Genomic DNA, 27,151 nt, shown 5'->3' with positions numbered 1-27,151 from the left:
AATGATAAACGGATACTGCGTATTTTCATGTTTTCTTTAATTAGGTTTTATTAGTTAATTGCTTTATAAGAAATAATAAGAAATGCAAAAGAATGGTGTTTTACGAAATAAATTAGAGTACTGGGCATTATTTTATTTTTTAATTTTTTTATACGTCTAAATATTACATGATTTCATTATTAGTTAGGATGTTTGGATATAAATTAAATTTATTAGTTATTCTTTAATCTTCATCCTTGATTGAGATTAATCATGTGTGTTTATCTGTTAGAAATAAGAACACTAATAATCAAATGGTGATGGTAAGTGAAATACATAACATAATCGTCAATGAAATTGAGTTATATTTTTGAGAATGTGTAATAATAAGCCAGTAATCAATTATGTCTCTTGACTATATAATCCATACAAAAATTGCTTTCACTGTTTACGGGACGAATTCGATGCAAATGAGAAAAACTGTTTAGCGGAATACCGAATAATATTCAATGTACAGTCAAGTATCTTCAACCATGCATTGTGACTTATTTTTGTGATCGTACTTGTGCCAAACGCTGTTTCATCAGTTCAAGACGATTGCTGCTAATATTTTCCGTTGTCTAAAAAGAACATGAACACAAAGGAAATATTGATGAAATACTATGCATTTGAAAAAAAAGAGAAAAATCGACCTACCTCTTTTTGCGTGAATAAACTTTTTTGGGCCAGCAAATTTACGTTGACATTCTCAGCAGACGATCGATTGTCGGTTTGTTCTTCTGCTCCACGTGCATTTTTCTAAAAAATTGTAACAAGTTTTGAGTAAAAATCCAAAAAAGTCTACTCGTTTGGGCATTTCGTAAGATTAGATTTACCTTCAAAGCATTTAATCGCTCCATCCAATAATCTGGATCTTTTCCAAACGCCTTCGTTACACCAAATCGATTCTCTGACAATACTTTGTTATCTGCATGATTATTTTCAGCAGCGGTTCTCTCCAATTCAGCCAAACCATCATCAATGAATTTACGAAATATGGGATTTGATCCGTGCAAATAGTGATCGATATCAACGTCGGGATTTTTAATCTGAAAACGAAATTAAAAGAGTGATAAACATCTTGTTGACAAAGTCAAAATCTGGAAAAAACATACCTTAAATTCGTATAGTTTCTGTATGCCCTCCTGTTTTGTCTCTTTATCCGAAATTAGTTTGAATATTGCTGAAACGGCTTCGTGACTTTGTACTGTGGTTTTCTTTGATGGTGTGTTTGACTTGCTTCCGTTGTTTTGGCTATCTTTTTGAATATTCTACGAACAGACATAGAAATGCATTGAAAATAATTGTAATCAAGATTAAATGAATTTTGAAAATAAAACACCTACCTTAAGTACTTTCAGCAAATACGAATAGAGCTCTGAATGTGTTGGAATCTTTGACAAGTGTTGTAATATGTTGTTGCCTTTTATTTGAGCCAAATGATGAATTATTGTTTTTACTGTGCGGTAGGGCGTGTCAGCGTGTCGTTGATGCCAATATGATGACGGCAATTGAACCATGAACTCATGAACTTCAAGTAATACTGCATCATAATCGATTTCATTCGACTTTTCCGGTAAATTTTTCACATTTCGCCAAATGCATTTCATGAGTAAATCAGTGAATTTGGGCAAACCGGCTGCTGAACATGTTTCTTTGAGAAGTCGAATCAATGCACAAATGATATTTGTAAAATTTGATTTATCGAATATTTTCAAACAAATGCCATTGACCACTTTGGTATACTCGTTTTCTTCACTGTTTGGTAGTTTTTGCTCAACCATCAAACCAATGATCAAATGCATGAACTTTTTCAGTGGTTCGATGCCAACATTTTTACCCAGCGAACGTGATGTATAGAATGAGTAGATGCTTGACAACAACGGTTGGTATATGGCCAATGCATCTGACACGGGAATTTGTGACAAATTTCTTAACTGAAGGCAAACATTTTCAATATAAATTTCCTCGTAGTCACGAAGAGCCGCTTGTTTCTCGGGAGATTCTAAAATGTCATTCAATTCATTCAAACCAGCTCGTGCGGTGATTGTGTCTGAACTTCCAACTGAACGTAAGATGCGCATGAGATTCGGGTCCAATTTTGGTAGAATATCGGGTAAGTTTTGTGTAGCTGACGGTGATGTGTTCAATTGATTCAACGATATGGTTGTGTTCATGTAGCTCACACCATGATTTACCGGTGATAGCATGTGTCGTGGAGCATTTGAAATGAGACGTTGAAGACGATCAGCCGGATAGGAAATACCATTCACTTCGGTTGATTTTAATGGCGAATGTAAAAATTCTGTATTTACATCCAAAGGTTTTGGTATTTGCCATTGATCACTGCGAATCCAGTCCTTTTCGATGTCACAAATGAATTCTTGATCTAGTTTAAAGGGTCCACTTGGTTTGGGTCGTTGGATTTCACATGGTTCTTGAATAATAACCGCTGGCTGTGGAGATTCTTGTAATTCGGGATCTTGTTCGTCTTCATCCATTGGTTCATCGTCATCAACAATGTCTGGTTTGATTACAGCTACTGGTTTCATTGGCACTTCAGCGGGAACTTTTCGTGTTTTCTTTGCACGTTTAATACGTTCGTCTAACATTGATAAATCTTTTTCGGACAATTGACCGATCAGTTTATAAACCTTATCTTCGACAATAAAATAGGCTTGAACGACACAATTTAATGCGGCGCTTCGTACGGAATTATCACGATCGGCAATGTGTCGTGCAATTTCCTTTAGTGCAATTTGGGCGGACGGTTGACAAGCGCCCATGCCATATGTTTCGATCAAATAACCTAATTCATCCAGGCATTCGGTTCGTTGTCGGGCATTTTTCGATTTTAAACCCTCCATGATGCATGAAAACACCTTTGTAAATGGATATGTAAGACATATTTGACGGAACAACGATCGAACACCATTTCGTACTGCGTCCTTGGGATCGCCGAGCTTCACCAGCAGATGTGGTAAGAAACTGGTGCCTTCCACTTCGGACATATCATATTCGCTACTAATCAACATTTGCATGACCAAGTGTAAGTAATCCAGACCTTTTAGTAAAACCGATGGATTTGTATCGTAAAAGCGCAATGAAATCCATTTTAAAATCAAATCCAAATTGCACATCAATGCTTTTGTATTTGAATTCAAGTCATCTTGTAGTGCTTCGATCGCTTTCAAATGATAGCGAAAGTCTTCGTGAAACATATTGGCCATAAGATTTTTGTTTAGACCGGCGGTTGACATTTGATCACGTAATAATTCGTTAAACTCTTCACGTGGCGTTGTGAATGTCCATTTCAGCACTTTTAATTTCTGCTCGTCGAGCATACGTTGATTCTTCAAATTGTTTATAGATAGAAGTGGTGATGTGTCAACATCCTCTTCCTTCTTGCGTGAATTGGCTGATTTATTGGCTGGTGTTGGTGCTTTTTGTGCCTTTCCTGTAACCGATTTTGTTGACTTACCAACTTCTTCGACTGGTGCTTGTTGTTTTCCTTTTGGCAATGGTTTCACAGGTAAACTTGGTCTTGCTTTATCTAATGCGGTCAAAATGGTTTTCTTTGAAGCAGGTTTCTGATGTTCCAATGCTTTAACCATTACTTCATATCCCACGTGTAGCATACAGCCGAGTACGGCTTCGTTTGCATTTTTACGAACGTCGGCATTACGATCACAAATATTTGCATACAGATACGGCAAACAAGTCAGAATCTCATCTTTTGGTATCGATTTTGGTGGAAGTGTGGGCAATTTCTCACTCAACCAACCCCAAAGCTCCGTTCGTCCCGACGGACTTCCCGATTTAAGTGCTTCGGCCATCATTTCACCCTCGAAAAACTCTTTGTAACCACACTGTTCACCCCATGCATTTATACATTGGATACTGGCCGTACGCATGATTGCCTTACTGTCGTTCAATCCATTTAAAAATCCTGGCAACAAAGTGCGAACATGCTGCTTACACGCTGGCCCCATTGACTCGGCCAATTGCTGGCACAAATTCATCGACACTTGTGCAATTTTAGCATTGCTATCGAGCAGTCGATGTAACAATGCTTGTGGCAAATCACCAATAGTTGGCTTTATCAATTTTGACTCGTTCAAGATTCCTTGTAATTTTGTAAGGCCTTCGTTTCGTGTTTTCCAATTTTTATCCGATATTTCGGTAAGCAGTGCTTCAGTGATTTGTGATGAAATGTCGACACGCGGAAGCATGTCACTAAGCTTAATTTCTGGCTGTTCATCTTCGTCGTTGTCCCTGCATATGCAAAACGAAAAGAAACATTACTATCCGAATGCTCAAATTTGTCGTTTAACTGTTTGAAATGTACAAATCAAGTGACGAATACTTACTCATCATTTACTGCATGTGCCCCGTTGTCCGATGGTTTACCACGTGTTGGTTTTGGTGGCTTTTGATCAGCATTTTTATCGAATTCTGCTTGAATTTGTTGCTTTATTGCGGGTTTTTCATTTTCAAAGAACATTGTCAATGTGTTGCCCATGTACAAATGCATAATACCCAATAATTGAATTGATGCTTGTCTAACGGCCGGATTTATACTTTGAACGGCTTTTTTTACATCGTCGAGTAACGTTTTTGGATTAACTTGCATGCCGAACTCTTTTAACGCACCGCCAACCCAGTTCAGTGCTTCGGCTTGAACTTTGGGTGACTTTTGCTCAAATGCAATTGCAATCACTTTCATTACAACGTACTCGAGTTGAATAGCATCAGCTACAGCAGTCAAAACTTGATTAGCACCCGCACTATTCTTTGTATCGGCTAACAAGGCAACGATTTCGGTTAAGAACAACTCAGCTGTTGTTGTGGTCATTCCAAGTTTATCGGTAATTGCAGCTAATGCATCCAGTTTTAGTTTCAAAACTTGAAAGTTGGTTTCTTTTAAACCTGGTTTTTTGCACAGTAGTCGTACCAAAATTTGTGCATTTCCCAATTTTGATTCGATGCCACCGATTGAGCTCAAAAATGTCTCGGCGCTGGAAAGCCGATTTTTCCAATTCGAATCAACGATTCCCGTTAGTATATCAGCAGATAAGAGCTCAGTAGCTTTTTCATCGGCTTCTTCCGATGATATTTCGCGTTCAGTTGGTAATGTGGCTTTTGTTGAACTGGCCGATTTTTGAACAGCATTTGCCGAGGCTGGTTTTTTTGCTGTGCCAGTTGCCTTTTTGGTAACAGTTCCTGGTCTAGCCACTGGTTTCGGTTCAGATGAGCCTGCTTTCGTTGCAGTTGTGGATGCTTTAGCCGGTGCTGTTGTTGCTCGTTCTTTTTTCGGTGCAGCTGTTTTAACAAATATTTCCGCTTTTTCTGAACACTCTTTGATTTTGGCCATTTTTAAAGCGTCCACATCGACGAGATAGGGTCCAACTGCTTTCTCACCCAAAAGTTTTAACAATGTTCCCAGTGCTTCGGCTGAGCTATCACGAACGATTGGATCTGATTCGCTAAGAGTTTTCAGCAATGCCGTTGAAAAGGCTTTGATTAACTTTTTATTGAGTAAGGTCCCTTGGGTGCGTGCAAAAGCACGTGCCAAAAATGATGCAGTCTCAGCTTTAATACTCGGATTTTTATTGTTCAACGCTTCCAATAAATCTTCTTGCATTGCTTCAAATGTGGTCGATGGATAAATTGCATCGATGGCTTCACGTAATGCCGTCACTACATTCGTTTTTTTCTCCTTAAACTTTTCCAAAATTCCCGATATACAAGACAGTGCATACGGTGAGAATTTCTTGCCCAAACCTTTCGCCAACAAAGCCATACATTTGCCGGCCATTGCGACAAGAACCACATTTGTATCTTTCGTTAAAACTTTTTTCAGAGCCTTCACCACATCACCATAGTCGCCACTTTCAAGCTTTGGATTTTGTAGCAATGTTTGTAGTGCCTCTAGAGACTCTTTACGATCTTGCCACTTTTTCGCTTCCAGTTTGTCGAAAAAGTCTTTGGGTAATTTTGATAAAATATCAACCGGATCGATGAGATCCATGGGATCCATTTCTTCCCGTTGATTGTCGTCATTCTCATCTACGCCCTCATCATCGTCACCAGTGGCAGCCGATTTTAGTGCAATCTGTTTCTCTTGCTGTGACTTTAAGTATCGTGTTGGTTCTGATTTTTCATTTTTTATTTTGTCAAATTCACCTTCTAATTCGGTTAAAAGTACAGCTGCAATTGAGGCGATGTGTGGCTTTAGCGCTGGACCAATCCATCTGTTGAGAAGGGAAAACAAAAACAAATGTGTTAAAAATCTCATTGAATTTTTACAGAAAGAAATTGTGACGCATACCTGAAAATTTCAATGGTCAACTGCTTGGTTTCCTCTCGAACATTTTTGTCACGATCGGCCAACAAAACGGGTATTTTCTTAATAAACGGTTTGATGCCAACGACTTTATTTCCAAACTCACGTAACGCTTGCGTTAGTACTGAAATGGTGGCAACCACAATTTTAGGATTTTTTGCATCCAAACCTTTCACCAATTCATCGATAGCTGCATCTTGTTTTTCAATTTCGATGTACATCAATGCAATTTGAAATGCCAAATCCTTAACTTTGGCTTTTGGCGCTGAAAAGCATTTATTTACCAATCCGCTCATGACATCGCCAACCGTTTTTCCAGCACATCCAGCATTTTCGACATAAATTAGCGTTGCTTCGAGACCTCGTTCCTGTGCCATCGCATGGCTATCGATCACAAATTTCTTTACTAAACCTAAATATTTATTCCATTCGGGTGCCTTTTCATCGTCAATGCCACGAAATATTTTAATCAATTCCTCGTAACCATCAAGACGTGCCTTCCACAATTTGTGCACGCAACGCTCGTCTACGGGTAGTTTCTTATATTCCGTATCTTCTTCCATGGTTTTTGCTTCTACTTTATTCTAGGAGTATTTTGATTTGATCTGAATTGGCTTTTACGTCTTATTTTATCACAAAAATGTCAGGCGACATTCATTCGGGATTGATTTTATTATTACTGTCTACGCGTATCGCACACACACACACACAAAACAGTCGGATTCTGTGGAAGACAAATAAAAAGTTGTTTAGACAATTGGTATTAATTCACAAAAAAAAAAACAAATTCTTTTGACGTATACAATGTTCGTGCACTTCTATGAAGAAAAACCAAAACAAATAGCAAAATTTATAAAAGAAAGCGGTCATGCGCAAATCATGGATGTTTTGAAGGATTTTCTCCATAATAATTTTCGTGGAGCACGCTACGTATTGCAAAACATGTATAGAGATAGGGTATGGTCATGTACTGATTACATACGACTGAATCATCCGTTTAAAATATAAATATGACGAACAAAATCAATTCGTTTGAATAGAAAATGATCTAAATGTATTGAAAGAATGCATGACCCATTCTCAATAATCGAATACACGCATTCGTAATTAACTTTGCTGGGAAATATGAATCGTATTCAGTCTACCTGGGGTAAAACGGTTGTTGTCAAAAATAATAGTAATAAGGTCGTGTTTTGGTCGACGATGTAGGTTGTTATCAATTCGAATAAAATACAAAAGTTCATTGTCTCTTTCGCCAATTACTAGAGCATCGTGACCATTAACTTAGTTATTTGTTGCACAGTCACAAAATTCCATATCTATTTTTAGTTGAGAATACCAATTTTAGATGACGAAATTCCACGGGCAAAACAATTTTTTAAGAAGGGAAAAACCATATAAATTTATATATATATGAATGATGTTTTGATTTTGTTCTGTCTCTTGTCAACTGACAAGTATTGCAACATTGCACACACTCTTGAATCAAAAATAGTATATTGATTTTTTTTTTGGCTGGTTGGTTAGATGTTTGGAATGTTTCATCTATAAATGTAACAAATTTAAGGCAACAACTGGTAAGAATGATTGAAAAACAAGACACCCAAAAACACATACGGTAAAACAAGATGTCTGAAGTTCAACATCCAAATCGCTCACAAAACGATCACAGAGGAATTAATGGTGCAAATCGCGTATAAAAATTAATGAGGCGATTCGCATTTAAAATGAAAAATGTAAATGATTACTTTGAACAAAAAACTCATCGACAGAATTGATGTCACTGTTTCTTGTGCTCAAGCTCAGTGCATTCGCATACTCAAGTATGCTAGCAGAAGAAAGTATTGCGAGCTAGTGAAGAAGAAGAGGAAGAAAACCGAACATACTAATAAAAAACAACAATAAAACGCATTGCACAAACATACCATACAAACGAAGCATCGACAACCGCACAATCGTTTGTCATCATCGGTATGTGTGCCGTTGTCTTCGTTGTTGTCGCCACTATCGCACACACATATGTGCCAAATTAATAATTTTATGTATAGTTTATGCGGCGAAATACATAGAATTGTTTTTTGCCTTTTTTCTCATACATTATTTCATCGAAATGCAAATTTATCGAATTTAAATCTAGCCCATATTTTAATTAGATTGTTGCCTTGATTTTGTATACTGTCAGTCAATCGGAACAACTATTTAGTTGGGCGCTACAAGAATTTGTTTTCTTCTTCTTCTTCTTCTTCGTCTCGTTTGTCCTACTTGAAAATTAACGGTCGTATTCGATGTCGATTCTCGTCCAGCAGAGAAATAATAACTTGCGATTTTCTCGCCACGACTCGTTTTTATGATTGACACTTTGCATCTGCTTAATAAAAATGAAAATGATTTTTTTTTAAACAAACCTTTTTCGCTCTTTTGGGATTATTTTCTCTTTTTCTTTTAACTTTCAGTCGGTCGATGTCTAGCAATAATTTAACAAATGACTACACAATACTACAAATATGCATTTTACACCAATTTCAATAAAATCAACATAAAAAAAATGATAAATTCAACAATATATGCACTTAAATTCTAAAACATTAAAAAAAATGAACTTTTCTCTTGCTTTTTTCAGTCAATTGATTTTTCACTATTTGACGTCTCACCGTATGTATTGCAGTTTGTGTTCTGAATGTCTTGTGTGTTTGCAATTGATGTGATGAGACTTTGTTACACGAAGTTCAATATACATATATATACATAGATTCGAATTCGTTGGGGCGAATTGGATTTTTTTTCTCTTTTCTCGTAATTTTCATGGTGGCAGCACTGCACACCGTATTTCAAATGTTGATATCGTTACTATTTATTTGAAATTTCAGTTAAATAAAATGAATTTTAATCGATAAATAATTACAATTATTGTTAATAAATGCGATTTAATTTAATACACTATTATCATGATTAAATTCTTTTAAGATGATAAAAAATCTAGTCCGATTGCATATTTTTCTCAATTGTTATTGTTATGTATGAATTTGAATAGTTAAAATTAGATATTATTATCCTAAAACACAAAAAATGTTATTATTTAAGAAATTTAGTAAATTATAATTCAAAAATGAATACCACACAAACTTTTCATCAAAAATAAATTTAATTTGTATTGGAATTTTTTCCCCAATCCCGAGAAAATCATTAATAAGAATTAGAAAATATTGAAAAGACGAAGAAAATAAAACACATTTATTCATTTCATTTATAATGGTTTATTTGAAATTTTTATTGCATAGAACAAATACTATCATGCTTTTTATACATTTTCTTTTGTAAAGCAAATTTGCGCCTCATAATAATTTCTAATACAAATGCAATTTGGACCAAAACTAGTTTTCTCTAACACACGAAAATGTATTATGATCGAATTGGTTTAACTCATTTGAAACCATTGCAGTCCCACGAAAAACTCTTAAAATCAAAACAAACACAACTCAATGCCAATGCTCAAAATATATGAATGCTTTTTTGTTAATATCAATTATCAATACGTTAATGAATAAAATATAGTGGACATAAGTTCTTCTTTTCTATGTGTTTTCTTTTATAAATAGAGATTATTTCAGTCACCATTTTCAATTTTTGGTTGAATATTACATTTCCAATATTTGAATCGGTTAGAATTGAGGTCACGAATATTCTAGGCGGTTCATTTGTTTGTTTTAGCGTTTTTTAAATTTTATTTTCTCTGCTTGTAATGTTTTTAACCTGAATGATGCTTGTTGATTTGATGGATTTATTTTTATTGTTTTTGAGTTTCAAAATGTCGCGTCTCAGTAGAAATGTCGTTTCAAAATCAAGCGGTCATAAATACAGTCAAATAGATATAGGTAGTTCTTACAGTTTCTTAATATTTCTAGCTTTTAGTTAACTAAAAATCCAACTAACTCGTTATATTTAAGTTTTTTTTTTTTTAATTTTATTATGGAACGAGTAAAACTAGTTGTCTATGTTATTCCCAGTGAATACTGAATAGTGCGTTATGTACATACTACTTGCGGCTTCCATCACACCATTATATGCAACACTCTCAAGTATTAAATAAAAAAAATTAAAATTGATTGAGATTCAAAAAGAACTTAAAAAAACAAACAAACAAAAAAACAACAAAATAATAACCGAAAATGAAAATCAATTGATTGATAGAAATATACTTTATTTAAAATCAATTTAAATTGCCTTAAATTATAAAGTTTATATAATGTTGTAATACAATGTACGAAAGGTTGTACCTTTCATGTAGTTATTGGAAAGAGTGTGTGTTGGAGGGGGTGCGCCGGACAAAGGTGTGTTCGATTCGAACAACAGCTTGGTTCTTATTTGAACAAGCTTAAGGATACATGATCTTTTTAATATATATACTTGTGTAGAACTTTTTCTTTTCTCAATATTATTTTTTTTTTGAATAACATAAACATTAACACATCTTTCTAAATGTACAGAACTCGATTTCAATGTAGATAATATATTATTATTATTATAGCAAAAAAAATGTTTGACATATTTTTGACGACGACGTATTTCTTTTGAAATAATAGTTAATCAAAGGTTTTTATTTAAATAGACAAAACTAAATCGGTGTTATTGATGCTACCATTTGGATGTTTTGTTCACTTTACTTTTCTTTATATGCTAATGGAAACTAAATGCTGTGCAAGCAAGACTTTGTCTCAGGTGTCACAAACAGTGGCCATCAATCTGGTTTCAAAATGTTTGAAGAAAAATAAAATTATTTCGCTCATGTTTTTTAAAATTTTTCGCTTAATTTTTTTTTTTGTTTACGCCAAACTGTATTTGATTTATTTATATCTCAAAAAGAAAACTTCTCATAATTATAACTTGCTATGTTCTTATTTGATTCTGATCAATTGTTTATATTTAAAACCAGAGTTGATGTTATTTAAATTTTGCATACGATGCTATTTTTCACGATGGATTCAGTTCACATTTTACATGCCATATCCGGGATATGGATGTTGTGGTTGTTGATAAGCAGCGGGTGGAACGTTACCGTATCCATATTGTTGTGGTACCATACCTAGAGGAGAATAACAAAAAATATTGAAAATAATGAACATATCATGGAAAAGAGATGAATGATTGGCGTGACATACCCATTGGACCCGCGGTGATCATCAATTGTGGCTCAGGCAAAATGATACTTTTCTCTTCCGTTTGTTCGCCGTCTTTTTGTCGTTGTGCATCATTTGCTTCCAATTTTTCCACTTTTGTAGTTAAATCACGCATCACCTTTAATTTAAAACAACGCGAGACGATTAAAGAATGGTAATTTTATGAAAATTTTATGTTTTTCAGTCATTTTTTTACCTGGATCATGTAGGGCATTGCAAAGTCCATGATCTTGTGTCGCCATGCTAACTCCATAATAACATCAGGCCGCAAAAGATCATAGCACTAAAAATGAACAAATATAATTTAGAAATTTTCACAAAGAAATATCGTCAATAATCTTTGAATCATACTTGATAAAGGCAGGCGGAGAAACAGTCAAATGCTTTGCGTTCCAAGAACCATCCCAGTAGCTCTTCGGCAATTTCTTGTTTTCCTGATTCGGCGGCATATTCCATTGCATCTTTGAATAAACGATCTTTTTTGCACAGTTCAACACTTTGTTTCCAGCGGTTGTTGCCTGTTTAAAATAAAAAAAGAATGCCCATCATTGTATGAAAAAAAAACAGTTCAAGCATAAAACCAAGAAGAATGAATCGATACAAACCTTTGTACAAGTATGCGGCAATGCGTCTAAATTCAGTAAGTTCGTGTTTTTCTAATCGCTGTGCCAATGCAATGTTATCGAAATTATCGAATGCATCGATGGATGTACGCAGACCTTGGTAGTCTTCTTCGTCGATCAGCAATTCATTCAAAGCTTCGTTGATTGCTTTGTTGTTGAGGGTTTGTACCGACCGCAAATACGGTTTGACGAGTTGCAAATGACCGGTTTTTGTGAAAAAGTTAACAGCCCGAGTGTGATCCATGCGTGGTGCCAATACCAAAAGCATGTCATTCAATAGCAATGGTTTATAGTCCAAATAGAATTGAATGGCCTTGTAATATAATTCAATGTTGGCCACTTTTGTAACAATATCTTTGAAATGACCCTCTCTCCATGCTTCCGTTGGATGAGCCATCATGGCGAGCACAGCATTGTCGTATTCTTCATATTTATCGTACAAAAATACCAACTCTGACCACAAATGTGCTTGTTCGGCAGCACGTAACACTTTTGGAATGTTTACACGTGACCAGAACAATTCCAAATGTTCGCGCATCTTTGATGGTTTATATTTCGAGTAGAGAATTGCCAATTCTGTAAACATGCCCATATGAGCACGTTCCAAGCCCAATGCAGCCTCCAATAGAGCAATCAATTCATCGAAATGTCCACGATCTTGGTAGTAGTTAATTAAATCTTCGAGCTCATCAGCATGGACGACAATATGAAGACCGCACATTTGTGCCAAACGGAATTCTTGGGCATCAACACAGGCGAAACAAACTTCTTTCCATGTACGTGTCGAATTTGCTTTACGTGCACTATCCACAGCACCTTGGAATTCCTTCAAGTGTACCAGTGTGATGGCCAAACGTGCAAAGTTGCTAACATTGTTATAGAGCAATTTGGCCGCATCGTACATTCCATCGTTGAAGCAACGATCACCAATTTTCTGAATATCGGCATGATTTGGCCCCGAAATGAATTCTTCCAAATCAGCAAAACGACCAGTTCGAGCGTATGCATAAATCAATTCACTTTCGATGTAACTTTCGCGTGCCTTCTTGCGTGCCATTTGCAAATAACGCACCAAATCATCCCATGAACCAGCTTTGCTGGCGGTTTCAACGACATCCATATAGGCGCTTGGGTCGTCCGATTTAATGTAACTATCGATGGCCTCCTTCACCAAGCCTTGTTGTAATTGTGCCTTTGCCAATTGTGACCACACAGCCGGTTCATTGCACCGTTCAGCAAATTCGTTGGCCCGTTCCAAATTATTGACATGTTCAATCAATACTTGAATGGCTGAGGTGTTAACATCGAATTTCTTGAAAATTGCAAAGGCTTCTTCGTACAATTGATTTCCGATAGCAATGTTGGCAATATCCGGTGCATCGTAGTTATCCAAACGGTTGATGTAGTCCATGACACGAGTGTTATCGGCTTTGATAGCTGTCAAAATCAAAAGATTTTGCAAATTACGATGATCAGAAAAGGCTGACGAATCCAATACAATTTTCTCGAGCAATTCGATGAGTTCATTTGGTAAATCGGCCGACATGAATGCCTTAACGGTGACTGAAATGTCATCGGGATCTTGAGTTTCTGACAATGCTGTCTGTACAACTTGATCGATCAATTGTCGCTTATATGGATTACTTTCGGCCAAAACTTCGGCCCACAAATCAGTATCACGACGACGCACCAAATACCGTGCTTCCGATTTGAACAATGAATTTTCATTGCATACAGCAATCAATTCACGATCACACTGTCCACGTTCATATGCAACGCATGCCAAATGTGGATCACGTTTCTCGCAGTATTTTCCAACCACGCGACTGTCGTAGTATTGATTCTCTTTTAGGAAACGTTCCGGATTGTTGTTTGAATCGATGTAGATTTTGGCCAATGCATTATGTGTGGCCGGCTCAATGCATCCTTCATGTACACGTGATTCCAACCATGGCAAAAGTAGCTTCAAGCGATTACGTTTTTCAACTTCTTCGACCAATTCATCGGTGGAGAATTGACCCTTTACCACTAAAATCAAATTTTTGATGATATCTTCGGAGCAATCGACATCAAGCAATCCACCAACAACGACTGGCAAACGTGATGGATTCACTTTTTGCACATAGATTTCAATGTATTTTTGCAAGTTGTTACGATACAAATACAATACCAAATCATGTACAAAGTCAAAGCGATCGCATACAATGATCAATGGCAATTGATCGGTGAGTTTGGCTTCCTTCAAAAAGTTTTTAACACGTTCAGGATTGTAGCAATTCGATTCACGGCATATGCGTTCGACTTCTTTGATTTGATTGGTTTTGCATGCGGCCTGAATGTACTTGAAATGAACTTCTGAATCTTGGCTGAAGTTAACAATCGAACCCAAAAAGTAGAATAAGCCCTCGTAGCTCTTGAAATTTTCAAACAAATCGATCAATGCCTTTGTTGTTAATTGTTCGTGATATTTGGTGGCGATTTGTACGCAAATTTGTAAATTCTGACGAATGTTTGCGGTCAGCATTGCTTTCAAGCATTCCAATGAATCTTCAACGGATAGAGTTCCAAAGAATCCGACCAACCAATCAGCGTTCAAAAGATGTGTATGAACGACAGCACGTTTGATGTCATACAAATCGGTGTAGTGTTCAAGTGCGCGCTGCAACAATCCAGCTTTTTCGCACAATTGGGCAATGTGCGCGCGATCGTAGTGGGTAAACATTGAATTACCTAGGATAGCGTCGGCAACTTGCGGTGCTGATAACAAATTCATTTCCAATAGACGAGTTTGTAGAGCTCCTTCTTGTGGTAGATTTCGTTTCAATGCATCCAATAAAAAGGCCGTACACTGTTGAACCATGTTTTGTTCCATGAAAATATCGACGATTTGATTGATGTCAGCCAATGGTTCTTCATCGGCAACAAGCATACCGGCAAAGCTTGCCCCTTGTTCTGGATTGGTACGCATAACTGAACGCAACAAATAGACGTAGTCGGGCGTGTAGTTGACCTTCTTGGCGTACAGCACAATCTTTTGGAATTGGCCAGTTTCGGCAAAGCATTGAATCACTTTGTTCGGTACATTGGCACGCAAATAAATTGATAGAGCCAATGTTAAATCGGTCGGTTTCACCAAATCGCCCAATTCTTCGCTGCACTCAAGTTTCTCCTCCTTAAGCCATTTCTCGCATAGTTGTTTGCGTCCTTGCAATAGAACCGGACGGCATAATTCCAACGACTCATACTTATTCAATTTACCTTGGTCGAGTAAAATGCCAAAGTATTGCAGTAATGGTGGTGATGAGGCACCGGCTGGTGTTTGAACTTGTTGGAATTTCTGAATCGTTTGCGGTGTACGTAAGATGCCTTTCGGTGCTAATGCAGCAACTTTGGCCGCTTCAGCGTATTGCGCATTTTGGAAAAGTGCATTAAATCGTTGGACGAATAAATCTTCAGCACCGGATAGATTATTACGCACAGCCATTCGTAAGGCCAAATCGGTATTTTGTAGTACATTCGTAATGTATGGAATTATTTGTTCTTCGTCAACGGTCACAGACAAAACTTGACCCTTTCGATTGACACCAATAATACCTCCACTCGATTCGTGTTGTGCCGTCACAAAAATAGTATCGGCCGATATACGATTCATGAAAATGCATGTGCCTGATTCAATGTCGTACATATGAATGTATCCATACTTTGTGATCAAATAGATGACATCGTATTTGGCCGATACTTGCATTGCAACTGGAAAATCAGTTTGAGCTTCTGGTGGGAAGAAGACATCGACTGCTTTCTTTGTAAATGGTTGATTGCCAGTTGTTGGTGTTCCAACTTCGATGACATGCAATTTTCCACCTTGTGCTGATCGAACGGCGAAACAGAACAGTGTCGATGGTTCTGGATTCACTTCCAGTTTGAATGTTGCGAATGCAGCTGCATGACCTTCAATTGCTTGTGACACTTTTCGTTCTACGGAATACAATTGCATATTACCAGCGACGCGATGTTGAAGCGCCGATATACCAACTAGAAGCAACCATTGTTGCTTTGGATCCGTACGGTAGTTGATGATTTGGCAACCATTCAGTGTTGCATGACGATCAAACATCTTTTGTGGTGTTGAATCACCTTCCATTGACCAATGGTAGACTGATGTTTCCGTTACCAATGCTAACGAATTCAACGAAATCCATTTCCAGAAGACCACTTCTTCTGTCATTGCATGCGCTTTCATTTTCGATTTCATTTCAATGTTGAAAATTTGTACCGTTTTTTGAGCTAATGAAAAAAATAATAATCAAAAAATACATGCATTAACGTCATACATACACTTGCTTTTCTTCGCATTTTAATTATGTTTTGTGTGCAAATTATTACATACCTTTCAAGGCAATGACTTTACTCGCTGGATTCATAATTGCTGAATCGGCGCTAATCGGTCTACGAATCGGATTGTTCGTGTCATTCATATCGATGATGACAACTTGGTTTGCATCGCCGACTTTTTCACGCACACAAATAAATTTATCCGACTCCATCGTGAGCGTCGTGAACGAGATGGCGTTTGCATTAATGCCGGCATTTGTGAGCTATAAAATACAAAGAAAGAAAACGGAAATACAGTTTTGAGTTGAAGAAATATACATCGGATATCAAACGGATGATGCAATTTTTCAAAAAAATATGGCAATTTCAAATAGTTTTGAACCGATTTTACAATTGAATATATTTGGAGTTTCTCCTTCCCGGTATATGTATGAACTCATTTATTTGATCAATTGCATTTTTTGTGCTTTTATATTCTCTAGAAAAACGAATATGACGATCTTTAAGTAGTTGAAAAATACTAAAGAAAACAAGGTATTTTCATCGAGACGAATAATATGGAAAAACACCTTTGCGCCGATGGAAAATCGATATTTGACCCCATTCGAAAAACTCCCACAAATAATGCATTTTTACCAATGCCGCATTAGCAAATCTACATTATATTCGCGTTGGTTGTTGCGGAAAAGTCTTTTTTACACAAACGTTCCATTTTGCATGTCTGTGTGCGCGTTAACTGTTGCTTGTAACGATGGTAAAAATCAATAGAAAAGTTGTCTGAATGTGAGAAGAAACCGCATTGAGAAGTGTATCATCAGTAAAAGAAAAGTAGATTTTCTCTTGAGAGTGCTTGCGATATTTCATAAACTTTCAACCAAAATGAACTATTTTCCTACATTTTAAACATACTGCACGGAAGATGCGACATGTAAAATCATAAAGGAACTTATGAACACTGCAACCAATATTTTTTACGCCATTCTTTATGTGTTCCTTTGTATATGTGATGTAATTTACTTAATTCAGGTATCATAATTCTTAGTTGGCCACTTTTTTTTGGGAAAAGTGATTTCATCTAATTTAGATATTTGTACATAGTGGAAGAGGCACATTGAGATTGGACGATAAACGAAACACGGTTATCACTTTAAAAAAAATGTTTATGTCGTTTGACATTAGAAATGTGCAATCTAACATCATCATCCGCGCTACTCGCTCGAACAAATCGTATTCTCCGTTTGTTTTCGTATCAAGCGATTGCGTTTATCTTTCCATTTCGAATTAATTATACAACATACTGAAGTACCAGTCCGTATCAAGTAGATGTGCGTACGCGAGCGCAATCTGTGCGCGGTGAGGCGACAAAAGGAAGTAAGCAATCTAGTTAAATATGATGTTATAGATGATGTTTGTGATTTTCTCTCTTTCTCCTATGCATTAAATCATATAGCATTTATTGACATTCTCGCTGGCCTATGCTATTGAATGTTTAAAACAACAACAACGAAAAAGAAATCGATCATAAAAATTGCATGAACATTATAACAACCGGTAAAAGAATCACAATCGAAATCGCTGTCAACCGGCTTATTTCCTTCTTTTGAAAATGATAAGAAAATTGCAGTACGAATGGTAAATGTAAACCGCAAAGAAAACGAAAAAAAAAATGTTATATACAGAAAATCACTTAATTATATCGAAAGAATAGGCAAGAAAAAGCATCGCGCATCGTTGCACCTTTGATAGGTGTGAAACGTGCTCGGAATGAATATAGAACGTACTACGTTCATTTATATTTATTTTTCGCATAATTAATTTTTTACTTATATAAGAATATAATCTATTTTAAGCATCATCAAGATAATCACATTTCTTGAACAATTTTTTAAATCTTCATTCCAGGGCACACCTAGATTCCATTACTCTCTGCTGTTATTTGAAGAATGTCTTAAAATTTGACCTCAATTTACACAATGTGATAATTTCAATTTCACGTAAATGTCTTGCGACTAATCGCAATAACCCAAACCCATTCATAAAATTTCATTCAACACGACAGGTTTGTAAATACAATTTTTATAAACGTCAATTTTTTGTTGTAATTATGTACATAGCAGATGCATTGTGAACTTGGAAAATATGTACGATAATTAGGTTCATTCCGCATTTGATTTGTATGATGTCTTTAATAAATAGCAAACATTTTACATTGATTTTGTGTTCATATGAAATGTGGTGTTATTGATTTTATATCCAGAGCTCTCGTGACCTAGTAAGCTGACAATACATTTGTCAATGCTCTTGTACATATTGTAAGTATATGAAGTACCATCCATGTGCCTTATCAGTTGTGATTCGAAACTTAAATAACATTGTAAAAAATTGGTAAATGTCCAGAACAATTTTAAGAAGTTCACTAAAAATAATTGTATGAACAAATCGCACTTTATTATCCTCAAAAAGATAAAAACAATGCTAAAATGTATCGTCCTTATGACATATGCTGAACTTTAAATCTATACGCATACTCTGTGGAATGAATATTGAGTCTTTCACTGTGTGCGTGAATAGAGTATGATAAAGTATTTGACTAGTTTGTGTGTCTCTTTTTTATGTATTCATCATTCGCCAACACTATACACTATGGTTCATAATTCAATTAACGGTTCACAAGAAAACGACTAAAACGATTGGAGATTCAATCGACCACCACACAAACCAAATAATTAAAAATCGTTTCGAATGGCTTGGTATTAAAGCAGAGAAAAAAAAATCACCGTTTGTGTACGACAAGTATTTTATGTTGCAATTGACGCGTAGCGGCTATTGATCTTGACCATGCAAAGCTATTTTTGTTCGCCCTTTTTTTTAACTTGATTTAATTTTGAATTATTATTATAGCGCTGTTAAAGAACGTTTGCGAATACGGGTTCGTGCATTTATGCGCATTTTTTTTACCGAAAATTCCAAAGAATGTGAGTTATAATAAAAAACAGAAAAGACGTAAGCTGAAAATAAGCAAAGAAAAAATCGATACCACCGACCAGTATCTGAATATGGAGTTGTATAGACGAAATCACTATGTGGCATGAAATCGACGTTTACATATGGTACAAACCGCCTACGAAAATATCGTCGGCAAAAAATCTGTGTGATAAGATTTCGACTTTGTGACGATAGCTTTTGTACTCTCAACAACATAATTAAATGGAAGACAATATGGGCGGTTTAAAGCATAATATCTATAACATATTTTATTTCCAGAACAGTATGCTTAATCATAAAATTCAATTTCGGGGACATATGAATCGACATAATTTACTTCCAATCTCACAATGGACGAACAAAACAACCATTCCAAATGAACCAAGTTACTTCACAGTAGCAGAATCAATTTGTCACATTTCAAAAAATATTTATTCTTATCAAATGAAACGCTGTTGTGTCAATTGTTCCGAAGTACGAGATAGTTTTGTTTAACATATAGCACAGCACGTTTAGTTCATGAAAGCCGTCGACATTATTTATTTTAAGCAATCGTAACGAAAATAGAGTCAGACATCAAACTGTATCCATCTACGATAGACTATAAAATTGATGCAATGCTAAATTGGTGATTGCTTACAGTTCGACAATAAAATCATCGGCCAAAATGATCCGTATGTTTGATTCGGTGAAACGAATATAAGCAGCGAACAACAAAAAATATGTATATTATATTTTAATTTGATTTTGCGCACTTGGAAAACAGCACGGTTACACGTAAACGGTTTAATATGTTGATTTGTTGTTGCATCAGTCAGACAATGTAATAAGTATTATTGTTCGCGAGTATATTCGTTGGCATCAATACTACTCCCTGATACCGACAGAGATACAGAGTTAGAAGTGCTAAATGAGATACACTTTTGCTGCTTTGTGCAGTTTGCTGATGTTTAATAAATTGAATGCAACCAATTCGATTAAACCATGAACTATACATCAGCATGGTGAGCGCACAATTGCTCGCGCAATGCCATTCAAATTTATTTTGTTCGCGCGTGCATTGGTTAGATTGACCATCGATTGATATTAAAAATGTTGCGAGTTAAACTAGAAACCTAGTTGCGTCACACGGTCACATGGAATTCATGGAAATGCCAAACATAAACCATTACCGGCTATGCTGTTTGCGCTTTGGGACTTTACGTGATCATCGGCATGAGTGTATGCAATTCAAATGACAAAATAGTGACCATTCTCAGCTATCGAGAAGAAAAATTAACGTACACAATGATATTGGGGCCTATTTTGATGTGGGTATATGTAATGAATTTCTCTTATCTGTCTTAAATCGTGTATGTGTTTCTATCTTTGTGTGTATTTTGGTACGTTTGTATAGTCAGTTTTTAGTGGAATATACTTTCTCTGTATCATTTGAATGACTCACACTGTCGTTAACACAATTGTGTTTCCCGAATACCATTATACTCTTTCATCCGTTTGTTTTCGAATAGAATTTTTCAACGCATATATAAATATGCATGGCGGAACAACGAAACAGAGAAAAAAGATGAAGAAAAACAATGAACAAAATACAATCGAAGAAACCATCCAAAATATATTGCCATTGAATCATAGTAGACGGCACCGCTTAGCGCACGAAATGAGAAATGCACTTGTAATATACATTTAGACAATGTGCATGTCATTCGAATCAATCGGTTTAACACGATCGCATACATTTTTTTTTAATGTGTGAAGAGGATAAAAAAAAGAAACAATGTATCTCATAGTGAAAATAGACATTGAATCTCATACCGACGGATTTTTTATACACTGGAAAAGGGGCGTCAGTGAACCAAAGAAGCCTATTGTAATTCATAGTCACACAAGCGGACAGCGAAAGAAGAAAAAATAATAAAACACAACACGTATCGAAACAACAGAAAAAGACTTGTAACATGAAAACGAAACTGACGCACTCTTTGAGCATTCACACTCATACACTCATACAATCATACACTCGCACATCTCGAGCCGATTATTTGGTATTCACACGTTCACAATTGGATTCTCTTGCGCACGCACACACTTACAAGTTCCGGACATGTATTATTATAAACGGGCTTTTTTGGCAATGGTATACTGCGATTTTTGTCAAATCTCAGGATGTTCATAATGGTTGAAAACATATTTATAATTTTTGATTAAAAAAAATCTTCGCAGTTTGATAGCGGAATGATTTTATTGACGAATACAAAGACAATGACAACAACTTGTATAATCAATCACCGTCTCTGTCGCCGTCGTCGTCATTGATGAGTGCGACGATGGTGGAACCAAAGAAAAATAATAATAAGAAGAAGAAGCAGCATTAAACTGCGGTCTCGATTCGAAGCATTTTTTTTCTTAGTGAAATTGATGCACCATTTTAATTATTCGGAATTATTCACTTTTTTTGTTCATTTTCAATTTACCTGTAAATGCTCTTGGAAACGAATAGGCAATGGTTGCGACATTTTTATTCCTCGGTTGATCAAACTTTGTTCTCCAAATGTTTTTTTTCTCGTGAAAACGTAATCAGCTATTTTATCTCTCTTGGCAGATTGTTTTTTGCTAGATATAATCCAAATTTTCTTGTCGGTCGAATTGTGGTATTATCCAATTAACGATTTATGTTGCTGTTTTTTTCTATATATTTTTCGCTAGTTCCACTACTACCAATTATTATTTTCACCGCTTTCTTATCGTCTATTATTCACTACAAATGCACAATTTACAGTTTCTCGGTGTCGCAAGTTTATTTCTTTCGTTTAATGGACAATTTCAAGTTGCTTCCCAATATTTTTTTGTATTATTTGATTTGGAAATGTGTGTTCTAGTTTAATGCTGTTGTTTTTTTTTTTTCTTACGGGAATTTTTTTATTAGCACGAATTTTACTCTTTTGACTCTCAGTAGTGACCACCCATCATGGATGTCAGCGACACATTACAAATTTTCTATCTACGCTGTTAATGGTGCTCCTATTGTACAAAAGCTGCTTATTTGTATACGGATCTATGTATGTATGTGAGTGTGTGTGTTTTTCATACAATCATTTGAAGACATATACAAACATTCACTGTGTAATTGCTGCGGATTGCCCGATGATGAAAATGCAACGCAAACGATTTTACAACTTATCCAGACAATAAATCGATTATGACGAAATTCGCTGAAAATGCAAATGATTTTTTCATTTTTATTTATCAAATTCGGTTGGTTGACATGAAAATGATCTTGTTAAAATGCATTCCACTTCGAATGTATGCTTAGCAAGTGAATAACCAACACCGTGATAATTTGTCGTGCAAGTGCCACATGAACAAAAAAATGTATCGTCACCTATAAAGATGGAGCGGCAAAGGTTTTGTTGGTATGCGTGTTAGAAATGACTTGCATTGATTTAAATTTGAGCAGGGTTCAACAATGTATACCGCCCGAATGACAGAAAGCTGTCATTTCACAGCAAAACAAATATGTTAACCTCTATTCATCATGCGAGATTCAGCTTGTTTAAATAATATAAAGTGATTGTATATTGTGTTATTTTATTCATTAGAGATTCTGTGTGAATGGCAGCGGTCGTTTTATGTATTCTAAACAGACACTATAACATTCACTTTTATTGTTTTCATTCCATTTCAGCTACTGACGATATCTGGCTGAAAATATCTCATTATAATGTCTGATTCTAAATAATATTTTTGAACATATGTAGTAACGTATGATAAGCTTTTTTGCCAAATCCGTCAAACTGGAAGGTATTAAATGTTTTATTATCGAACACACGTAAAAAGTCTTATATATTTTTTTTTCTTTTTCTGATTAATATAATTACGATCACTTTTTCCATCATTCGTGTGTTTTTTTTTACATACTACCCAACGAACAAATATGTAACGTTTTTAGGACATTTTAACGTTAAAAAATGTAACGCTTTAACCCATTTTTGTGGCAATTTTCGTGTCAAATGGAAGGTAGAATATAGGCATAATGTGAACCACTTTTTCAGCTTTTTCGTGTTGCGATACACAACAACATCTTCTGTGTGTTTCGATTGTTTCTCTTTTTGTTATTATATTCTAAGAAACTGTAGCGGCAATACAATGTAAACAAATGTAAATAACATAAACTCGTTGAGTTCATAATATCGTATTCATACGATTGATTTTAAGCAAATAAAATTTGAAAAACAAACCGGAAAAAAAAGAGGATGAAAATACAAATCTTACTCTCTTCTCTCTGTGTGTGTTTCGATTGTGCATGAATAAAAAAAACATTGCGTAGGAATTTCAAGTGACTGTGAAATACATTTATAAATGTACCTTTTTTTAGATTTGTTTGATTTGATTTTAGTTTCAGAAACATTTTTTTATTTTTTTTATTTTTTTTATTTCATAATTCAAATTCGAATTTCGAATTCGAAACATGTTTGAATGTGTACGACATTTGACAGTTGGTAGCTGTGTGTATTGGTGTGTATCATATCGAAGCCGATTTTTCTGATTACATTCAAAATGTGCTTCGTAAACATTGCATCGTATCAATTAATTTCTTTGAACTAAATAGGGATTTTTTCGCATCAAAATATTTTGAAGTTATTGTTAAGAATAAGGTAAGTAATTATGGTTAAGTTGCCATTGTGTTGAAAAAAAAAAAAACAAAATTCAGTGATTAATAAATGGAATTCTTGTACATGAGATTCATTTTTTGTTTATCGTCATTTTAGCAACGGTTTGGTGTGTTTGGAACGTAACTGTAGAAGTCACTCGATGTCAAATGGAAAGATTCACAGTCCGTTTTGTGACAGTCTTTGTTTTCATTTCAAAATAAAAAAAAACATTTTCATCGTTTTAATCAGGACACAGCGTTATATAGTATAAGAAGTTATTGATTTGAATTGTGATATGAGTGTGTTCTCATTTTTTGTTTGTAACAAATTGTGCTTTGCTTGTAAAAGGAATTCTTGAGAATTATGTGTGAGTGTTTATATTAGAGTATGAAACATTTTGTTTGTCGTCATTTTTGGCTAACATTTGTTCCAATGATTTTGTTTGTTCGATGTTAAACGGATAAATTCACTGTTGGTTTTGAGATTGTCTATGTTGTTATTTCAAAATAAGAAAGCATTCATAAAATTGACGGTGAATATCCCAACAAAATTTTCATCTGCGGAATATTGGAAAACATTTCATCATTTGAATCAGAATACAGAGTGACATCGTTGAGGTAAGAAGTGATTAATTTGAATTGTGATATAAGTGATTGTCATTTAAATTGTGATCTCATTTTATTCGTAATCTATGCTTTTTTTGTTGCATTTTTTTTCTAAATTTGTGTCTATTTTTTATTTTCGAATAATTTGATCAGTTTTTTGAGAATCAGACATTAGGTTTGAGCTATGGATATAGCGGCTGCTATTTCATAGCCGCTATTCATAGGCGCTATTTATCTCGTTTTAATGCATTTATGCATATTGTGCGTTATTTTCTACATCTCTCTCGTACTCACATTCAAATGTACAAAAGAATAGTAGGCTATGATATTCCTACTCGGTGTTACACACAGCACACGAATTAAATAGCGCCTATGAATAGCACCTATAAAATAGCAGCCGCTATATGCATAGCTCGAGCCTAATGTCTGTTGAGAATGAACAGAAAAAGACATGGATGACGACGAGCTCGATGATAATCAACCAGAAGAAAGCAAATACGTTGTAATAAAATGTGGACTTCAAACAATCCTGCGACAACAACATGAACGGATTGAAAGAGTTGGAGAAGTTGTGACCAAAATGCTATTCGAGCGCAGTGTTCAAATGACAGAAGTGGCAGCATTGGCATCACTTTCTATTCTTTTTATTTTGAATGAAGCACTTGATAATGACGATCGTGCATTTTTTTTGAAACCACATCCAAGTCTGTTCATTGCCGATTGTTTCAGAGCGGTATTAAACCAACACGTTAACAATATCAATAGTCAATATCGGATATTGCCCGAGTTTCGTTTCATGGTAGAAAGAAACAGTGAAGAACAGTTCCGATGGCCAGATGATGAAAAGTTGGGAAATGGTTTGAGATATTTTTATAAACAATATATCACAAACATTCAAACCAATACCAACACATGGTGTGAAAAACGACTTGAGAATTTTTTTCGAATGCGTTGTTGGTATCGCAATCGATTCCACAATGGCTCAAGATTTGATAACATCGACATCAGAAATGCCAAAGAGTTTTCATATCGATTTAAGAATTTAACAAATGGTAATAATGGTAATAATGTGGATCCACAACGCGTTGAAAAATTCAATATTTTAATGAGAGATTTGACTGAAATTGGATGGTCGGGAACAGTGAGTATGAAATTTTTCGCAAAATATCGTTGGTTTGAATCACTGTGGTTGTTCGGTCAAATGCAACGGCAAATAGAAGTGTATCACAGTCATGCCGAACAATGGTATACCATTCATGAAATGTTTCGCAACAATCCGAACTTTCAAGAGCCAACAATCAATCGACCACCAAAAATAAGCAGTTTTGCTCTTATACCATTATGCGACTACCATTTGAAAAACGTGCGATTGGACATTAAGGACTTGTATAATAAAATTGTAAACGAGCTTGATTTGGTGCCTTCTTTTCTCAATACGCGGACCAACCGGATGAATAAGAGAAATTTAAAGTACTACACCCAAACTGATCGATCAGGTCTATGGAATATGTTGTTCGATGTCGGTGAAATAAATAAATTGGGCAAATCGAAATCATTCCATCATCAGATTTTGACCGATAGTGTTTCAATATCCATAATGTACAAGAAACCACAGCGACAACAACGACCACAGCAAACAACCCAAGCGAATCGGGGGCCGGAAAAACTCATTGGCAAGAAATACATCATTGGAATCGATCCAAATGAAAAATCGTGGTTAACTGTAGTGCGTCGCAACATTCAAAAAACACCTGATGAGCCGGCTGTTGAGGTAACATATTTTGAAATGTAATTTGAAATGGTTTTGAATAGAAACTCATAGTTTTTTGTACCATTTTGCATTTTGAAGGAAAACATTATAATACCAAACCAGCGTTTTCATTGGGAAACTCAGCAGAAAAAACGAGACAAAGAAGCGAAAAAGTTGGCTGGATGGTTTGATATCGAAGAGAAGGAACATCTCAAAACATACCCATATCGTCCACCATCACCACGTAATTCAACATGGAAATCATACATTGAATATCGCATTAAAATGTTACGAAAAGGAATGGCAGCTTATGCGACGCGTGAATATGCACGACTGGATTTAGACCATCACATTCGCTCGACCAGAGTAAATGATCAAATCGCCGTGCGTGTGACAAACAACAAACCGTCGTTGGTTCAATTTGGTGCTTGGGCGATGAAACCCGATCGACCGTTTGGAATAAAAAAGCGTAAAAGATGTCCGGGATCGCGTAAGTTTCGTGTGAGCATTAAGAAACTTGGACATTCAGAAGTTGAAATGCAAGATGAATGGGGGAACATCACAAACATGCGCGAATTGTCAGGAACGTTTTCCAAGGCACACAAAAGATGATCGATTTAAAGTGTGCTACGATTTTAGAGCGAAAAAGATTGATGGCCTGCCAGA

General features: G+C 35.6%; 3 protein-coding genes and 1 long non-coding RNA gene across 5 annotated transcripts; 2 read left to right on the top strand and 2 right to left on the bottom strand.

Moving 5' to 3' along the window:
* Positions 1–98: 98 nt before the first annotated feature.
* Positions 99–9,036, bottom strand: LOC116342629 (protein mini spindles). Of its 2 annotated transcripts, none has more exons than XM_031770316.1 (8): positions 8,770–9,036; positions 6,350–7,088; positions 4,389–6,272; positions 1,365–4,293; positions 1,134–1,289; positions 855–1,067; positions 676–777; positions 99–599 (listed from the first exon to the last, which is right to left on the bottom strand). In XM_031770316.1, the coding sequence occupies exons 2-8, from the start codon at positions 6,925–6,927 to the stop codon at positions 525–527; spliced, it is 5,937 nt and encodes a 1,978-aa protein (XP_031626176.1). In that variant the 5' UTR covers positions 6,928–7,088; positions 8,770–9,036; the 3' UTR covers positions 99–524. The 2 variants fall into 2 exon arrangements, with proteins under 2 accessions (XP_031626176.1, XP_031626177.1); XM_031770317.1 differs by lacking the exon at positions 8,770–9,036 and adding an exon at positions 7,982–8,082.
* Positions 9,037–10,539: 1,503 nt separating this feature from the next.
* Positions 10,540–22,482, bottom strand: LOC116342641 (clathrin heavy chain). Its single transcript, XM_031770327.1, has 7 exons — positions 21,953–22,482; positions 16,549–16,756; positions 12,144–16,445; positions 11,890–12,056; positions 11,735–11,821; positions 11,521–11,656; positions 10,540–11,444 (listed from the first exon to the last, which is right to left on the bottom strand). Exons 1-7 carry the CDS (start codon positions 21,992–21,994, stop codon positions 11,356–11,358), a joined length of 5,031 nt encoding a protein of 1,676 aa, XP_031626187.1. The 5' UTR covers positions 21,995–22,482; the 3' UTR covers positions 10,540–11,355.
* A 694-nt stretch (positions 22,483–23,176) lies between these two features.
* Positions 23,177–23,673, top strand: LOC116342597. Its single transcript, XR_004201262.1, has 2 exons — positions 23,177–23,279; positions 23,428–23,673. It is a non-coding gene; the product is annotated as an uncharacterized LOC116342597 (long non-coding RNA).
* Positions 23,674–25,186: 1,513 nt separating this feature from the next.
* On the top strand, positions 25,187–27,097 carry LOC116342638. The gene is made up of 2 exons (XM_031770325.1): positions 25,187–26,506; positions 26,585–27,097. Exons 1-2 carry the CDS (start codon positions 25,187–25,189, stop codon positions 27,095–27,097), a joined length of 1,833 nt encoding a protein of 610 aa, XP_031626185.1.
* Positions 27,098–27,151: the final 54 nt, after the last annotated feature.

The sequence above is a fragment of the Contarinia nasturtii genome, unplaced genomic scaffold, assembly GCF_009176525.2.
Source record: "Contarinia nasturtii isolate CC-2019 unplaced genomic scaffold, AAFC_CNas_1.1 Cnas_scaffold_864, whole genome shotgun sequence".
NCBI classification, from domain to species: Eukaryota; Metazoa; Arthropoda; class Insecta; order Diptera; family Cecidomyiidae; genus Contarinia; species Contarinia nasturtii.
This window is presented reverse-complemented; position numbering and strand designations above follow the sequence as displayed.